This window comes from Cuculus canorus, chromosome 2 (assembly GCF_017976375.1).
Source record: "Cuculus canorus isolate bCucCan1 chromosome 2, bCucCan1.pri, whole genome shotgun sequence".
Taxonomy (NCBI): Eukaryota; Metazoa; Chordata; class Aves; order Cuculiformes; family Cuculidae; genus Cuculus; species Cuculus canorus.
The window spans coordinates 23751977-23767322 of record NC_071402.1 but is presented as its reverse complement, the minus strand read 5'-3'; the positions used below and the strand labels follow the sequence as shown (position 1 = coordinate 23767322).

The 15346-nt window shown below is 36.7% G+C and overlaps 1 protein-coding gene across 4 annotated transcripts in view; it reads left to right on the top strand.

Moving 5' to 3' along the window:
- The window catches only part of VPS13B (vacuolar protein sorting 13 homolog B), a 453221-nt gene that overhangs the window by 278216 nt on the left and 159659 nt on the right, over positions 1-15346 (top strand). For all 4 annotated transcript variants that reach the window (XM_054059974.1, XM_054059977.1, XM_054059975.1 and 1 more), the window contains exon 31: positions 10915-11118. In XM_054059974.1, coding sequence (XP_053915949.1) covers positions 10915-11118 — 204 coding nt within the window. The remainder of the gene's footprint in view (positions 1-10914; positions 11119-15346) is intronic.

The window sequence follows — 15346 nt, the reverse complement described above, 5'->3', positions numbered from 1 at the left end:
TTTCTGTTTTGGATGCCTCCTAGAATAGGTTGAACTACCTGAAATTAGAATCTGTAGTTTTCATGGTCAGTGTTGAGAATACATGGGGATATTTTGAGTAGAGAATGACTCTTGCTTGATGTTACCCTGGAAGTGGAGCTTACCTAAAACCTCTGTTAAACAAATGTCTCTAACAAACTTTTGTGTACATACTGAATAGTAGGCTTTAACCAGTTTAGGGTGAAGGCTTTATATTGAATGTTTACAAAAGCACTGGTATATTCTGTGGTTTCCTGTGGTAGGATGTAGATTTTGAAGAATATGTTGTCTCCTGCTGCCAAAAGCTACCTCAGCAAGTTTATAATGAGAATCCTCTTAAATTTGAACTTCTTTTGGTTTTGTCATGTCCTCTGCCTGTTTTCTCTGATTCTCTAAGATTTTTATGTATTTTGTACTTTTTTCCTAATGGTGAGTTTTGAGATCGGTTTCCTAATAGGTTTAATTTGTTGTTTTTCACCTTTCAAAGCATTTAAAAAATATGTTAAAAAAGATTTTATATAAATAAACCTTTTCAAGTTGTATTTCTGTGCACATGTAAAAGCTTACTTTCAAATGTTCAATATATTGATATCACAATTGATATAAGATGCAGCAGTAGTATGCTTTTAAAAAAGCTACTAATTTTTCATTGTAGAAGAAACAAAACTCTACAGTCACTTCAATCTGAAAGAACTATTTGTAAATTAAGTAGCAGTAATAGGTTTAAAAACATGGAGGAATTAGTGGGTTTAAAATTGACTGTAAGAATGGGACTCAAGATGTGGCTTATAGTCATAGCTTTATTAAAGATTTTAAGATGAGAATCTATAAATCAATTTTATTTGTAAAAACTCACCTTTCAAACAAATCTCTCTTGAAGTTTTGCTACATCTTTTGGATGTTTCACTAGATAAATTAAAGAAATTTGAAGAAATTTAGTCCTTTCTGTGTTGTCCAAAATACTTCTCAATAGCCTTGGTCTCTTGTTCCTTTTAAGAAACCTTTCTAGATTTCTCTGTGGAAGTTTGCAGCCTTTGTCAAAGTTGTTAGTTCTTGAAAACGTTCTCTAAAGATTGTAAGTTAAGGAGAATATGCTTGGCTTTTAGGTGTGATTATGTTACTCATGCTTTGAGAAAGAACAGAAATGATGTAGTAAAGAGGAGAATAACAACATACCTAAACGCTTTACCTTAGAAGAACTGCTGAAATGCCGTCAGAAGGTATATCATAATCTCCACAATCTAAGTATACTGCAGTGCTTCAGTCCTCACACAGAGCCAGAACAAACTGAAAAATGCAAGTGGAGAATTGCTTTGTTCAAGAGGATATTTTACTTTCATAATGGAAGACGTGGATGTTCAAAAGCTTTTTCCGAGATAACAGATCTTTGGAAAGCTGGAAAGTTTTGGACTATGCTTTATCTGGTTCTCAAGCAGTTGACAAGAAGCCCATAAAGATCCAATGAGGAATAATCCAATTACAAGGGATCTTGAGTGCAAGAAGAATTCTCTAAGCAAAGGAGAAAACTTACCAGATAAATTGTGTTTTGTCCTGTGTTTTGATAACATTGCTTTGATTGTTCAAGGTCTAATATTTTTTTAAAAATAACACAGGAGAAACGCCGGTTTGAACAATTGCCTTTCAGCTCTTCATTCCATTAAGAATTAAAATGACCATGCCTGCCTTTACACTAAGAAAACTGGAAGTGCTTATCAGCATGCGGATGATACTAAATTTTCTCTATAAAGATCTAAACGTGGAAGTGGAAGAATAATTTTCTATATAACTGAAGTCTTGCCTGTTTATTAGCTTTTGTCTGTGTAGCAAGAGTTTCTGCCCACAGTCATGTGAACTCAAAACTGTGAGTCTCTCGGCAAACTAAAAGTGGTAGACTGTGATGTTTTGTGGGCACTGATGATTTTACGTTGACCTCTCTGAACTCAGGACTTATTCATCATATAGTACATAGGTGAAGAAAAGAAGTAATATTGAATTTAACTCACAAAGGGAAAAGTTCAGATTTTTGGATGCAAACATAAGAAGTACTTTCAGGAAAATTAGATGTAGAGAGGCATAATATCTTTTAAAAAGAGGAAGGGCTGGAAAGAGTGGAAGTACACACAATTCCTTGCCTGAAAATACTGTGCAATACAGTAGATGCAATCATTATTCAGATATGCATCACATCTGAACAAGAGACTGTTGCAGCTATCAAAGAAAACTGATGTTCACAAAAGCATCAATAACTGGAGAAACCAGTTAATTTACAGCCTAAATTAAGAGGAAGGTGGGAAGAGAATGAATGTCTGTAAAAATACTTTTTTGTCATGAAAAAAATTGAACATTCAGGCAGTTCTGGATTCCCCAGGTAGGCTAATGAAAAGCTTCTCTGTTTGGTAATCAAATTAATCACTTGGGTTTTGCTATGTTTAGGTGATCTTTACTTCCTTTCCTAAAGTTGCCTCCACATCTTGTAATTTTCTGTGATCATCTGCAAAAGGATCATTTCAGCAGTCTGAGCTTGTCCCTGTGTTGAGGATTAAAGGGCCATTTTTCCATGTAGCCTGTCTTGGTACATTGCTGAGGCAACTTCAATCTTAGTTTTGATGCTAGTAAATCCAGGTAAATCAAAATATTAGGGTCATACAATATTTTTTAATTAGGTTTCAGAGTGGAAGGAGAAGCAAGAACCAGTCTGGTTTCAACAGACTAACAGTGGCTAACAGGCTAAGTTTCGTAACCTCTGAGCTGAGGCAGGTTTGGTTGAACCTAAATAATTTACTATCCTCTGATAGTTTTGTGTCTAGAACTACTTAAAGTGAATACTTGCATTTCTGCTGAATTTCAGATTTTCTAAAGAGATCCAAAGGCATACTGTAGGTAAGTTCAAGTCATATAAGAGAATCTTAAATAAAAAATAGCATACCTTAATCATATCATTATAGCCTGAAAACGCGCACTCTCAGAAGAAGATTCAGGTATTCCCATACAGCTCATAATTCGTATGAAAAGTGTCATTCTTCATCTTTTACAGGGAGCGATACGTGTGGAATGATCAGATTTGTATAGATGGCTCTGGTTTCTAACAAGGAAAAGAAATCCTGTCCTATGTCAGCTTATCAAACACATTGGGGACAGTATGACCTCTAGCTTGTACCATTGTACCAAGTTGTAATGCAGCATCTAAAGACATTCCATGCATCAAATATGAGGACTGTGTTCAGTGAAACTCAACCTCGGTATTTCCAGGTTAATTTACAGAACATTTGAAAAGACTGAGGTATTGTACCACTAAACTAGGTGAACCAAACTAGGTGAAAACAAAGTAAAGTGCAGGATGAAAGGAATGACAAAATCGTAAGATTATTTAGCTTAGCTATGTGGTAAACCAAGTATGCATGAAATATTTGAAAATCAAAATTAAAGATCCTTTTACTGCCAAACAGTATTAAGTTTTGAAATAAAATTGTTTCTGCCATGAAACAAAGGCATTAAAGTCTTCGGGTTTTGTTGTATTTTAGCTTTTTTGCTAGCCCCCACCCCAGACTTCTACTCCACCCAGTTAAACTCTTTAAGCTCTCTCCTTAGTGACTTTATTTAGAGAAACTCTATTCTACTTTGGTTTTTTTCTAGAAAAATTTGGAATCCAAAAATATCATACAGATCTCCCTTTGGAGTTGTGCTTACTTATCATTTATACAGTCCGTCAACTGTGTATTTACACTGTGCTCCCTGAATTTTGGTGAATGCTTCAAAACTATAATGAGATTCCTCAAACTGTCTAAACATTAAACAGTATAAAAATGAAAAACTGATCTTAAAGAGTTCAGACTTGCTTATGCTGTTACTTTTTGCTGAGGAATTTAAACAATAAAATTACAAAAGTAATTAAACAGATGACGTCTAAATGCACAGCTGCAAGCTTCAACTTGGTTTCTTTTTGCACTTCTTTTCTTAGAGAGAGACTGAAAGTACTTTATAATGTACCATAGCATACCTTGTCGTCATAGGATCACTCATACTGTGTTCCAGATACAACTCTAGAAGACAGTGGCACTGCCGATGTTCTGCATGTCCTTTGCAGGCAATCACTGTACTGTAGCCTTTGGAACAAGTCACTACTTTTAAATGTCTGGTCACCTCACAGGTTATGTAGAGCATTTCCTGCCTGTAGGACTGGAGGAAGGATGGACAGGGCCAAAATGTTTGATGTGGGATCTACTAATCTACTGTGATTCCTTTCATGTGTTTAGTAGCTTTTGTATAATCGATGCATTGCTACCAATCCTGACCTTGGTATGGTCCAGATCACTAAAATCTGACCTTCTTAAATGGATATCAAATAGGATTATAGTAGCACCCACCTGGCACCAGTACTGTAGTTAATGGGCATGAGGGGATGTTGTTGTTTTTTCCTGTGAATATGTACCCACTTGGTTTCAAAACAAATACATTTAAGTAGTTACATAAATAGTATACCTAAATAGTGTCATGATAAAAAAATGCAGTAGTTAATTTTTATACGTTTTTATATATTTGCATTCTTATAGCCCTGTATATCAGATGATCTCAAAATATTTTCTATGCAGTCAATTATGTTTACAACATATCTTGGCATTATGCACATAATGTACATGAGTGAACTGTTTAAGAGTTTCATTTTGTTGCTTGGAGTTACATAATAAGTGAGTTTAGAGAGTATAGGAATGAAATCTGCCTTTCTCATTTTTCCTTTGGCGTGTTCTATCCTTGCAGAGAGGGAAGCATGTCATGCAAGCCTTTAGGAGGCCTGCCAGAGCAGTCTCCGTAGTCCCAAACTTTCTCGTGCGCAACGTGTGAAGACCTGGCAGACTTAGCTCTACATGTTCATGCTTCCAGTTGGATTTGTCACCTCAAGCTCTAACTGAGGCAGCAGCTTCTATTCATAAGGAGAGAGTATCAGCCATACATGCAAAATAGGCACAAACCATTGGATTCAGTTTTCCAGATTTCTTCTACATATTCAAAACCAAATCTCTTTTCTCTTACGTTATGATAGATCAATTAAAATCAGGTCTTTCTAAAATGGTTTTCAACGAAGGTAAGTATCTGTTGACTCAGTAATTGCAGTTCAAGTAAAGGAAACAAAGCAGTTAGCCAAAAGAAAAGTGATAGCAATTTTAATCTTTGAGCAGTTTGTTTAAGAACTGAGATCTTCTTGTCCATTTTGTCTGTTTTTAAGCTAAAGCTTACAAAGTAATTGTGAGGGAAGACCTTTCTACTTCAGCTTGGCAAGAAATACATGTGATGGAAAGTATTAGTAAGAGGAAAATAGCATATTTCGGTAATATTTCATGTAAAAAGTTAGGTAGTTTGATTATTACTATTGTTTTTTTTCCATAGAAGAGCTGTTGCCGCACAACAGGGAAATTCTAGAAGCAGACAAAGAGGATAAGTCTGTTTCTGTCTCTCTCATATACATTTGTTTAAATTGTGACTGTTTAATACCATGTGTGGCAATATTTAAAAGAAACAGTTGTAGGTAGAGAAGCATGATGGCTTTGCCAAAGATCTTGAATACTTTCTCTTAATGTTCTCTGTTTGCTGAGAAATAAGATCTTCATAGCAGTAGATTCTGTGCTGTGCTTGAAGTGTCTAGAAGCTCAGTGTCTTGAAATAGCAGTAGGTTAAAGTCTTTTTCAGGGCTGAATTTTCTAAACATGTGTCTAACATATCCTTATGTATACCACACTGACACTGAGGAGACTATAAGACATGTAGTGACACTCCACTAAATCTTGGTACTCTTTTATATGAACTTTTTGGAATGATTGTGAGTGTAGAAAATTTGTTCTATACATCCAATTGTCTTTTTTTTTTTCCACCAGGCACTTTGACATTTATGTTTTGATGATGTCTTAGCACACAGTAATCTGTAGTCAAGTCTTTTTTTTTTTCTGGATGACTTAAAAGTATCAAGTTCCATGATTCCTCCAATGTACTTATCTTTGTGTTAGCTAAAGATCTTCTTAACTACTTGGTCTGTTGTCCTGTACTTATGCCAGTTCTTCTGTCCACCATGATATTCATCTGTAGGTATGTAGAATGAAAAAGGAACCAGTGTCCAAGAGGTGCAAGTCAGACGTTTATCCAGGATTTGTTTAAAATGTAGAAAAAAATTCTGTTGTACTTTTGCTTCACTGTATCAATTGTTTGAAGCAGTTTAGAAAACTCAAAATGAAGTTTTTGTGTTTCAGGCACCGCATGCCTTTAATTTTTAAATATAGTAATTGCACAAGTAATCTACCTCTAAGTTGATTTATGTAATCTACCTCTAAGTGGATATATTCACAAAAGCTACAAACACTGTAAGTCATTATAGAGTTAGAACTATGGCTGGTGATGACTACAAAACATATTCAGTAAAAGTTCAATTAATAACTTCTTCCTTTGCGTTAGTAAAGTAATATATTTGTCCACTATGTGAATATTTAGAAGTAATCAGTCATTCTTATTTTTCTCACAGAGCTAGCACTGATGTTTTCTTTATATAGGAGTCTTCCATAGCTGAAGATGAGCCCAGGTACCTTAACCACTTTGTCTTTCTGGACGCCCACCTATGGTGTCTTCTGTAGCTAATGCTGATGTATTTGGCTGTAAAGAACACAACACCAGAGCTAATCAAGGGGAATGTAGTTTTTATTTTTAAACAAGTTGCTGTAAAAATTAAATGTAGTGTTAAAATGAAAAGTGACATGAGTGAAGGCATATGAACAAAATAGTATCACTTGCTAATCAGTAAACCATTAAACAAAGGAGCCTTACTGTACTTGGTTTATTAGAGTATTTGTATGTAATAAAAAATTGCTGGTATCCAATCCAGAGTATGCTGCCAGCAAGCATGGAAATGGGGTAGTAGCTGAGTTCTTTTGAGGTTGAGCTGGAGAGGGGCGAAGGAGTAGCTGCCAACAAAGCCAGTCATATGTGGCATAGTTCCTGAGGAAGAGAGGCAGAAACAGTGAGAATTTGAGTTCACTGCTGATGGCATTTGAGACGCTGCTATACTGACCCAAAGTAAAATAAACTCTTTCCAGCATCCCAGCAGTCTCAAACGCTGTAGTTGTTAAACCAATTCCCTATGGACAGGTGGCAGGGTGGGCAGCAAAGCTTACATTACTCTTTAGGGAAGATACGAAGCTCACTTAGTATGGCAAAAGGTGTACTCAGGATCCTGTACAACATTTTAGAGATTTGTCAGGACCTTTGCCTCTTGCCTAAAGATGCCTCCTCTCTCTCCTTGCAGTAATAGAATTTTCTGGTTTTCTTTCATTTCAACATTACTGCCTGGATCTCGTCCTTCTCCCTCTTGCCCGCTTCTGTGCCCTCTTTTTTTTCTTCTTCTCATTCTTCTTTAGGCTTTCTTCACAAATATATATTTTTAATCTCTTCATACTTAGGCAAATCCAAGTCTTCCATCACGAACTGTCATGTTACAGGATTTCTTTTATTCCCATTCTAAAATGGTGTCTACATATGTTCTGTCACGCTGGGAAGTTCAGTTTCTCTCCCAGTGGCTCAGGTGTTAGCTTCTTGCTTTGTTTGCCAGTAGAGAGATCGACTTGCAATAATTAAGAGAAATAATTAAATAAATAAATAATAGTTCTCTTTCTTTGGAAAGTTGATTCCTGTCTTGGGTTTTACTGATGGAAGCTCAGTATTTTCAAAGGCCACTGCTGTTATCATAGATGTTGTAGGTTTACCACATTTTTGTTCTGTGACGTTTTTAACATCTATAGGATCCCTCTCCAAATGTGGAGCTGTGGTCCATTACTTCCTTAAGAAAGAGTTGTTTCAATTTCTTTTGTTTTGGTATAACACATTTGGTAGCCTTGTTAAGGAAACTTTATTGAAATCAGCTGTGGAAAAAAGGCATTTGAAGGGCATTAGGTCAATGATAAATATTGCTGTGATTTCTACACTAGTTCAGTCACATCTCATTCATAGGTGATAGACTTTCAGACTAGATTTGGGCTGAGACTCCAGCTTAAGCAGAAAAGGAAGTGGTCCTCTTTCAGAGCATCTTATCCGGGTCCACAAAGTGACGTTGATTTTACCCCTGCATAGCGGAGGGTATATGTTGATCCAAGCTAGCTGTTCATTTCCTTTATAAATTAGAAGAGGATAAATCTTTTACCACCAGACAAAGCCTTTAATAATTGAAGTTTGGATAGATGGGTTTGTAGACTTTGTACCTGGAAGGGGAAGTCAGTGCACACAGAGATCAAGTGACAGCTAACAAAAATTAGGTATTGTGTGTAAAGTCTATTAATATTTAGTAATCGTTGCATAATACATAAAGAAGCCATTTTCCTGGCTTGTTTAGCTTTTTGTAGGTCTCAGATGAGCTATGAGTGAATAGATTTAACTTCCTCAAAGTGGGTCTCAGAATTATGCCTATTCAGCAGCATGTAGTAACTGCTTCAACATGAGCTGTTCCTTTGTAAACATACAAAAAGCCCGACCCAGACTAAATTAATTTTAAAAAGAAAAACATTAAGGCTGTGTTTTCTGTTATATGCTTATGGTTGTCTTGGGTTTCTTATGGTCTTACTGTATTATTGACCAACTGTTGTATTCTGTACCACCTGCCAAAGGTTCTGATGGGACAGTGAAGTTGTTTTCAGAAGGGGGCAGCAATTAATATCATAACCCCTGCAGTACTTTTCAGCGGGTAAAACGATGTTTAAGCTAGGGGTAGAGAAGTCATGAATTTGGCTTAGTCCATTTCCCTGATTTTATTTGCTGCTATGATTCTGAAAGCTGTAGAATCCAAAAGGCTGCGGAGTTGATACATAGTATGTATGCTTAAGATTAGGCCAATTCTGCTGCGGTTTAACTTACTCTTGTCTTTTTAGGAAGGATACAACTAATAAATTGGAGTCTATAATTGGGAAAATAGTTGATCAGGCAAACCAGAAATGAGTGCTTATGTGAATGCCTGTATGTATATATATTTTATTTGGGAGAAGGCTATATTTTAATTGTTGTATAAAACTGGCAGAATGTCCTTTCTGAAAGCAATAATCAGCTTAGTCGAACCATCAAGGCATTAGTAACTAATCCTTTTATTCTACATGTATGTGTAAAATATATTTCTTGAAATCTGCAATCTGTAGGAACACAACGTTTTTCTTGCATTTCAAAGGTGTATCTAAAGGATCAGAGGAAAAGTTTTGTATTACGTATGGGAGATTGTTAATAGTAGGAACAGAAAGAAAATGGAAGATTAATATCAGCATGAAAGCATCCCAAAGCAGTACAAACGTCATCCAGTACTTGAGATTTTACAAAACTAATTGGATCAAAGAGAAAATGGTCTTACACCATCAATACAATCCTCTACTTCCTTGTGCCTGGATAGTACCTCTGTGCATTTTGCTGCACCTAAAAATGTGTACCACAGAGTGATTTCCTTGGAGACTATATTTAAAGCCATTTATCACAATGGGAGGTTCCAGATTGCTGCATACAGACACGTTTTGCTCTAGGAGTTTAGTACACGAGGTCATGGTTGTGCTGAAGGAACCTAAGTAATATTGTGCTCGGCACAGCTTAGTGCAAGTTTTCAAGATGCTCAGAAAAGAACAAGTGAAAAATACTCATTACTGTGAAGTAGAGAAGAATTCATTATGCACGTGAAATTACTATCATATTCTGTATTTTATATAATTGAGAAGATTTCATAAAATACATAATTGGGTGATCTGTTTCACATGTTCCAACATCTACTTGCATTAGACAAAGTAACTAAATAGACACTGGGTCATACAATGGTATTGCTTTTTTTTAAAAAAAAAAAAAAAACCAACACAAAATCCAACAACAAAAGAGCAGAGATGCATTAATAATGGGGAAATAATGTCTAGAAAGAATAGCAAAAGACACAGTTGTTGTGGTTAGATCTCTCTGTGTGGAAAGTTGACAAACACATTCTTGAGTTTTAAGAAGCCACATTTAATTTTGAAATACCACTACTGACATAATAGATTTTCAGTGTATTTCTGCTAAACTTTTAAGAAAGTTATAAGGCTACTGAACAGTGCCCTCACACTGCCTCACCAGGAACAACTCGATGAAAACTGCTTTCCTGCCATTCACAAGACTCTGTTGGTGCTATGATTAATTACTTAATTTTCTTAATTGCTAGCATGTTCTGGTGACAATGGCAGTGGTATTAGCAGTTTCAGCTGCGCTTGGATTTAGGCAGCGTTGGGACTGCACTTTGAAATAGGCTACGTGCCTATAGGTTGCATTACTTATACTTACTGAATGAATGCAGTGTGTGCATCACAGGTTGAGATGTGCTGCTTTAATCATCTTTATTTTTAGATTGTTAGCATCAATGATTAAGCAAATTGTACAATCATTAAGTTCTCTGTGGAGACAGCAGTTATATGCTAAATAATGATGCTGGCATAAGACTACAGTTTAGAAGAAACAATAATAGATTGGATGACACATGCAAATAAAAAGCTTAAGCTTCAGCCCAGATGTATGAAATCAGTAAATATAGACTGCAATTTGATGCGTTCATAGTTTCAAAACAAAAAAAAATTAAGATCTGCTTGCTCCTGTTACTGACTTGTTTTGAAAAACAGCGGTAAGTTAGATTGTGCATTTTTATTATAATATCAAATAAGCAGTGCACATAAAGCTGTATATTTATTTGCATATTTCCCATTCATTTCTCTAGGAAAGAGGCAGCTGGATACTTCTGAAGATCTGGGTTTAAAGTAATGCTTAGATGTAGTCATGAATGGCAAAATTGGTACCTTAATTTTCTTAAATTTGTATCTTAATATCTGATTGGTCTGATTTTTTTTTTTTTTTGCTTTTTTTTCTCCTTTGGCATTACAGGAGAGCATTGAATCTAGGAATACTTCGAGACCCTGGGTCAGAGGTTGAAGACAGACAATATCAAATAGATCTTCAGTCTATAAACATTGGTACTGCTCATTGGAATCAGTTGAAACCAGAGAAGGACAATGGAAAAGGAGGAGTTTTGACAGAAAATGAAAGAAATTCTCAAAATCCAGCACTTGAATGGAACATGGCCAGTAGGTAGGAAGTTTTCACTTGCTCGTTTCTAGAATTGTGTAGCACAAACTCTGCAGATATCATTCACAGTATATCTGAATCAAATAATTCTGTATTGTTTTTGCTTTGCGTTGCGACCATATTTCTGTGGAGTTTTGGATTATACATTTGAAATGCTTATGACTGTTACTGTTACACTAAAGTTACTCTCTGGTTGGTGTGTGCCTTTGGTTCCGTTATAAGCTTTTTTCTGAGTGGCTTACTGTATGTCCATAAAAATAACTCCAGGGCTCAGACTCAGACTTCAGCTTCTCATTCTGCAAGCAACGAGAGGTTTTGGTTTTTCTTTTTCGCTTTTTGTTTTTTTCTTTTTAAAAAAACACCTTCTTTTGTTTGTGTTTTTACAAAGCTTGAGTAAAAGCAGCTTAGACATTTCTAAGTTTGAGGAAGATAAAGTAGAACATTTCCTATTGGTTCTGAACTGGGTTTTGCACTTGTGTAACTAAAACCAGATGAATTTTGAAAATGAGATATTTCAACTCAGTCTCCCTTATTCTGTATTGTATGATACGCACATAGAAAGCCCCGCTATCCAGTTAAAGAAGGCTGAAAGCTAAAGCATGCATACACTTGCATAGTACTATAAAGTTTTTCAATATTAAAGCAGTTTTTAAATGGGTAATTTGTGAAAATTCTAAATTTTAGTTTTAATATTCTTAAAAATCCATACAGGTCATTTAAAACTAAATTTTTATAGACTGTATCAGTCAGAGTTCTCTTTTCAAACTGACAACAATAAGGTCTGGTGACTAGGAGCAAGCTTGCAGAAGTCATTTAGTGGATTTTAACATATTTTTGTCTTTCCTTATGATTCTGCCCATTTTTCTATATCACTTTTAGGAACTAATCCTTCAGTTCAGATAGCGATTTCATCTTAGGAACCATAAAACTATGCTTGCTTTTCATAAAAATCAGATTAGTTTTGCATGAATTAGTTATAAAGGACTTTTAAATGAAAATAAACAAATGGAGGTGTGGGCAAACAGACATATTCCAGGAGAAATATGTTAAAATCATGCTTAGTGTTTTCAGGGTGAAGTTTATCTTAAGATTTCCTGCAACAACCACAGAAGCTTATTCTTTGACCTGTTTGTGATACCGTTTTCTTTTTTATTTCTTTACGTTTCTTAGACGTGTTTAACCTGGGACATAATGAATTATTTTTACTGAGTTATTTTAGGGTTCATTACTTTGTTTGGTTTTAATATGCTTCTATTTGTTTTTACTTAGTGTTTACAGCCCAGTGTTCTGGATTATTAGGTTCACTGGGTTTTAAGATTCTTTTTTGAGATCCATTTCCCTCATTTTTAATTCTTACGTACTCTGTGGTGCAGTATAGAATCCAACCTATGTGCAAGTATTTAATACTGTCACTTTACAGAACACATCAGCATAGATACCAAACATTTCCCATTCCCATTTCTAAAAGTATTACTGTATTTTTTTAAAGGAATTCAATAGAAGTAAAAATTCAGAAATAGATTCTAATTCGTTGAATTGGATTGAAATTTGATCTTGTTTTAAGAATTGCATGAAAACCAAATCACTAAATATGAGAACTATGGATATCATACAAATATTTGAAAGTTTTTGACATAATTTATCATTTACGTGCTTTAACAATCTTTACACAGAAAGCAAATCCTTCTAATTTTCCCACTACTTTTCTAGAGTTCAGTATTCTGGAGTTTAATATCTCATAGGTTTGATTTTTTTAAAAAACTTCTAAATTGTAGTTTGGAAAGCAAGCTTTGAGACTGTTGAATATTTCAGGGTGTTTAGTGTAAAACTCTTCAATGGGGCTATCATGAAGTGCTGCTGTGGTGCCTCCAGTGCCTCTCCAGGTCACCCCTAGAAGAATGGGGGAACTGGTGCTCTCTGGTAGGGAGCATGCCCACTCTCAGAAGAAAATGTCAAAATGCTGTGCTGTACTGAGGATCAGGGATCATAATTCTTCCCATTATGAAATGTTTGTTCTTCACTGTAGATATTACAAAGAGCTCCCTAATGGTGTAATATATAAAAAGAATACCGGAAACAGTCAGACAGTTCTAATAAGGTTACGTACAAATGAAACCTGTCCACATTTATTCCCTTTACCAAACAGCATGTGGGGAACTGGGAGTACTTAACCAAAAGAAGTTTTCTTGATTAAAAACTGCTTTTTCAGCTTGCAGATCTCCTACTCCCTCTCCCTCCTCTCAATGGAAAAAACAACAGCCCTGAAGGATATAAAGAAATATATCCTCTCTTGAGGCTTCGCCCCCATCCCCGTGCAATCCTTCTACAGCTCCCAGCAGCAAATTCTGCTTCCTGCAGCCTGAGTAAACTCTGTTTAAAAAAAAAAATTAATTGAGCTTAAAAGCATTACTTCTCTGTGTGGTAATGAATTGAGTGTGGCAATATACTGCATTACAGTTTTGTCCTTGGCATGCCACCATCTGGAACAGCTCTCTGCAACTCTCATTGAGTACGTCAGGGAGCCAATGATCTGTGGTGCAAAACTGAACAAAATACCACTCTTGCTCTGCAAGGATCCTCAGAAAGGTTTCCTGCACATTTTTTGTGCTTTTTTGGAAAGTCGAATTGCATCTTGACAGGTTCTAACAAGGAAGATCAGAAAAAAAGTGATCAGTAGGTCCGTGTGTAGGGAAGTAGGGATATTCCTAGTGAATATTTTGGAATAAAATGCAATACATTTGTATGCAATCCTGCATTTCAGTTGCCATGTTTATAGTACCCGAAGTAATGCCTGTAGTCACACCTTACAAAGTGTTACTCAATAAGATGGGGTATGCTGTTTTACTTATTAATCCACAGGAAAGAAATATTGCATAGCATTCTTAGTAAGATGAAAATAAGCTTTACTGAGACGTAATTGTATGACAGTAGTCATTCTGTACAGCTAGATGGTGTACTTTTGTTCATAGTCTAATTTTGGTTATTAGATAGTCCTCAAAATGTTGCTATGCTATTTCATTCATCGTCTCACAATGTGTCTTTGCAGCAATTCAGAGATCTGGAGGGATGCAACCCGTTCTCGCCTTTGAGAGATAGAGGTCTGAGGCATGATGATGTCATTTGCAGTTAGATATCCTAATACGTTTGTGAATTGGGGATTAATGGGTTTATAGAATTAGATGGGAAATGTGCAAGAGAAAAATCTTTCCTGAGTACTAAGTTAGCATAGAATCATAGAATGGTTTGGGTTGGAAGGGACCTTAAAGATCATCCAGTTCCAACACCCTGCCATGGGCAGGGACACCTCCCACTAGACTGTTTGAGACCCCATCCAGCCTGGCCTTGAACACCTCCAGGGATGAAGCAGCCACAACTTCCCTGGGCAACCTGTGACAGTGCCTCGCCACCCCCTTCATAAATAATTTCTTCCTAAAGTCTAGTCTAAATCTTCCCCCCTCCAATTTAAAGCCATTCCCCCCTTATCCTATCACTTCATGCCCTTGTAAAAAGCCCCTCCCCAGCCTTCCTGTAGGCCCCCTACAGGAAGGTACTGGAAGGCAGATAGAAGGTCTCCCTGGAGCCTTCTCTCCAGCTTTCTCAGCCTGTCCTCATATGTGAGGTGCTTCAGCCCTCTGATGATCTTTGTGGCCCTCCTCTGGACCCGTTCCTGCAGTTACATATCTTCCTTACGTTGGGGACTGCAGGTTTGGACACAATACTCCAGGTGGGATCTCACAAGAAAGGAATAGGGGCAGAATACCTCCCTCAGCCTGCTCACAGCACTTCTTCTAATGCAGCCCAGGATACGGTTGGCCTTCTGGGCTGCAAGCACACATTGTCGGCTCATGTCGAGCTTCTCTTCAACCAGCACTCCCAAGTCCTTTTCTGCCAGGCTGCACTCAATTATATCATTCCCATCCTGCATTGAAACTGTGGATTGCCCCAACCCGGGTGTAGGACCTTGCATTTGGCCTTGTAGAACCTCATGAGGTTCTCACTGGCCCACTTCTCCAGCCTGTCCAGGTCCCTCTGGATGACATTGCGTCCTTCTGGTGTGACAACTGCACCACTCAGCTTTGTGTCATCTGCAAACTTGTTGAGGGTGCACTCGATCTCCCTGTTTACATCATCAATGAAAATATTTCATTGGCTGGTCAGGCAGGAGTTGCCCTTGGTGAAGCTGAGCTGGCTGCCACTAATCAGTTCCCCATCCTCTGTGTGCTTTAGCATG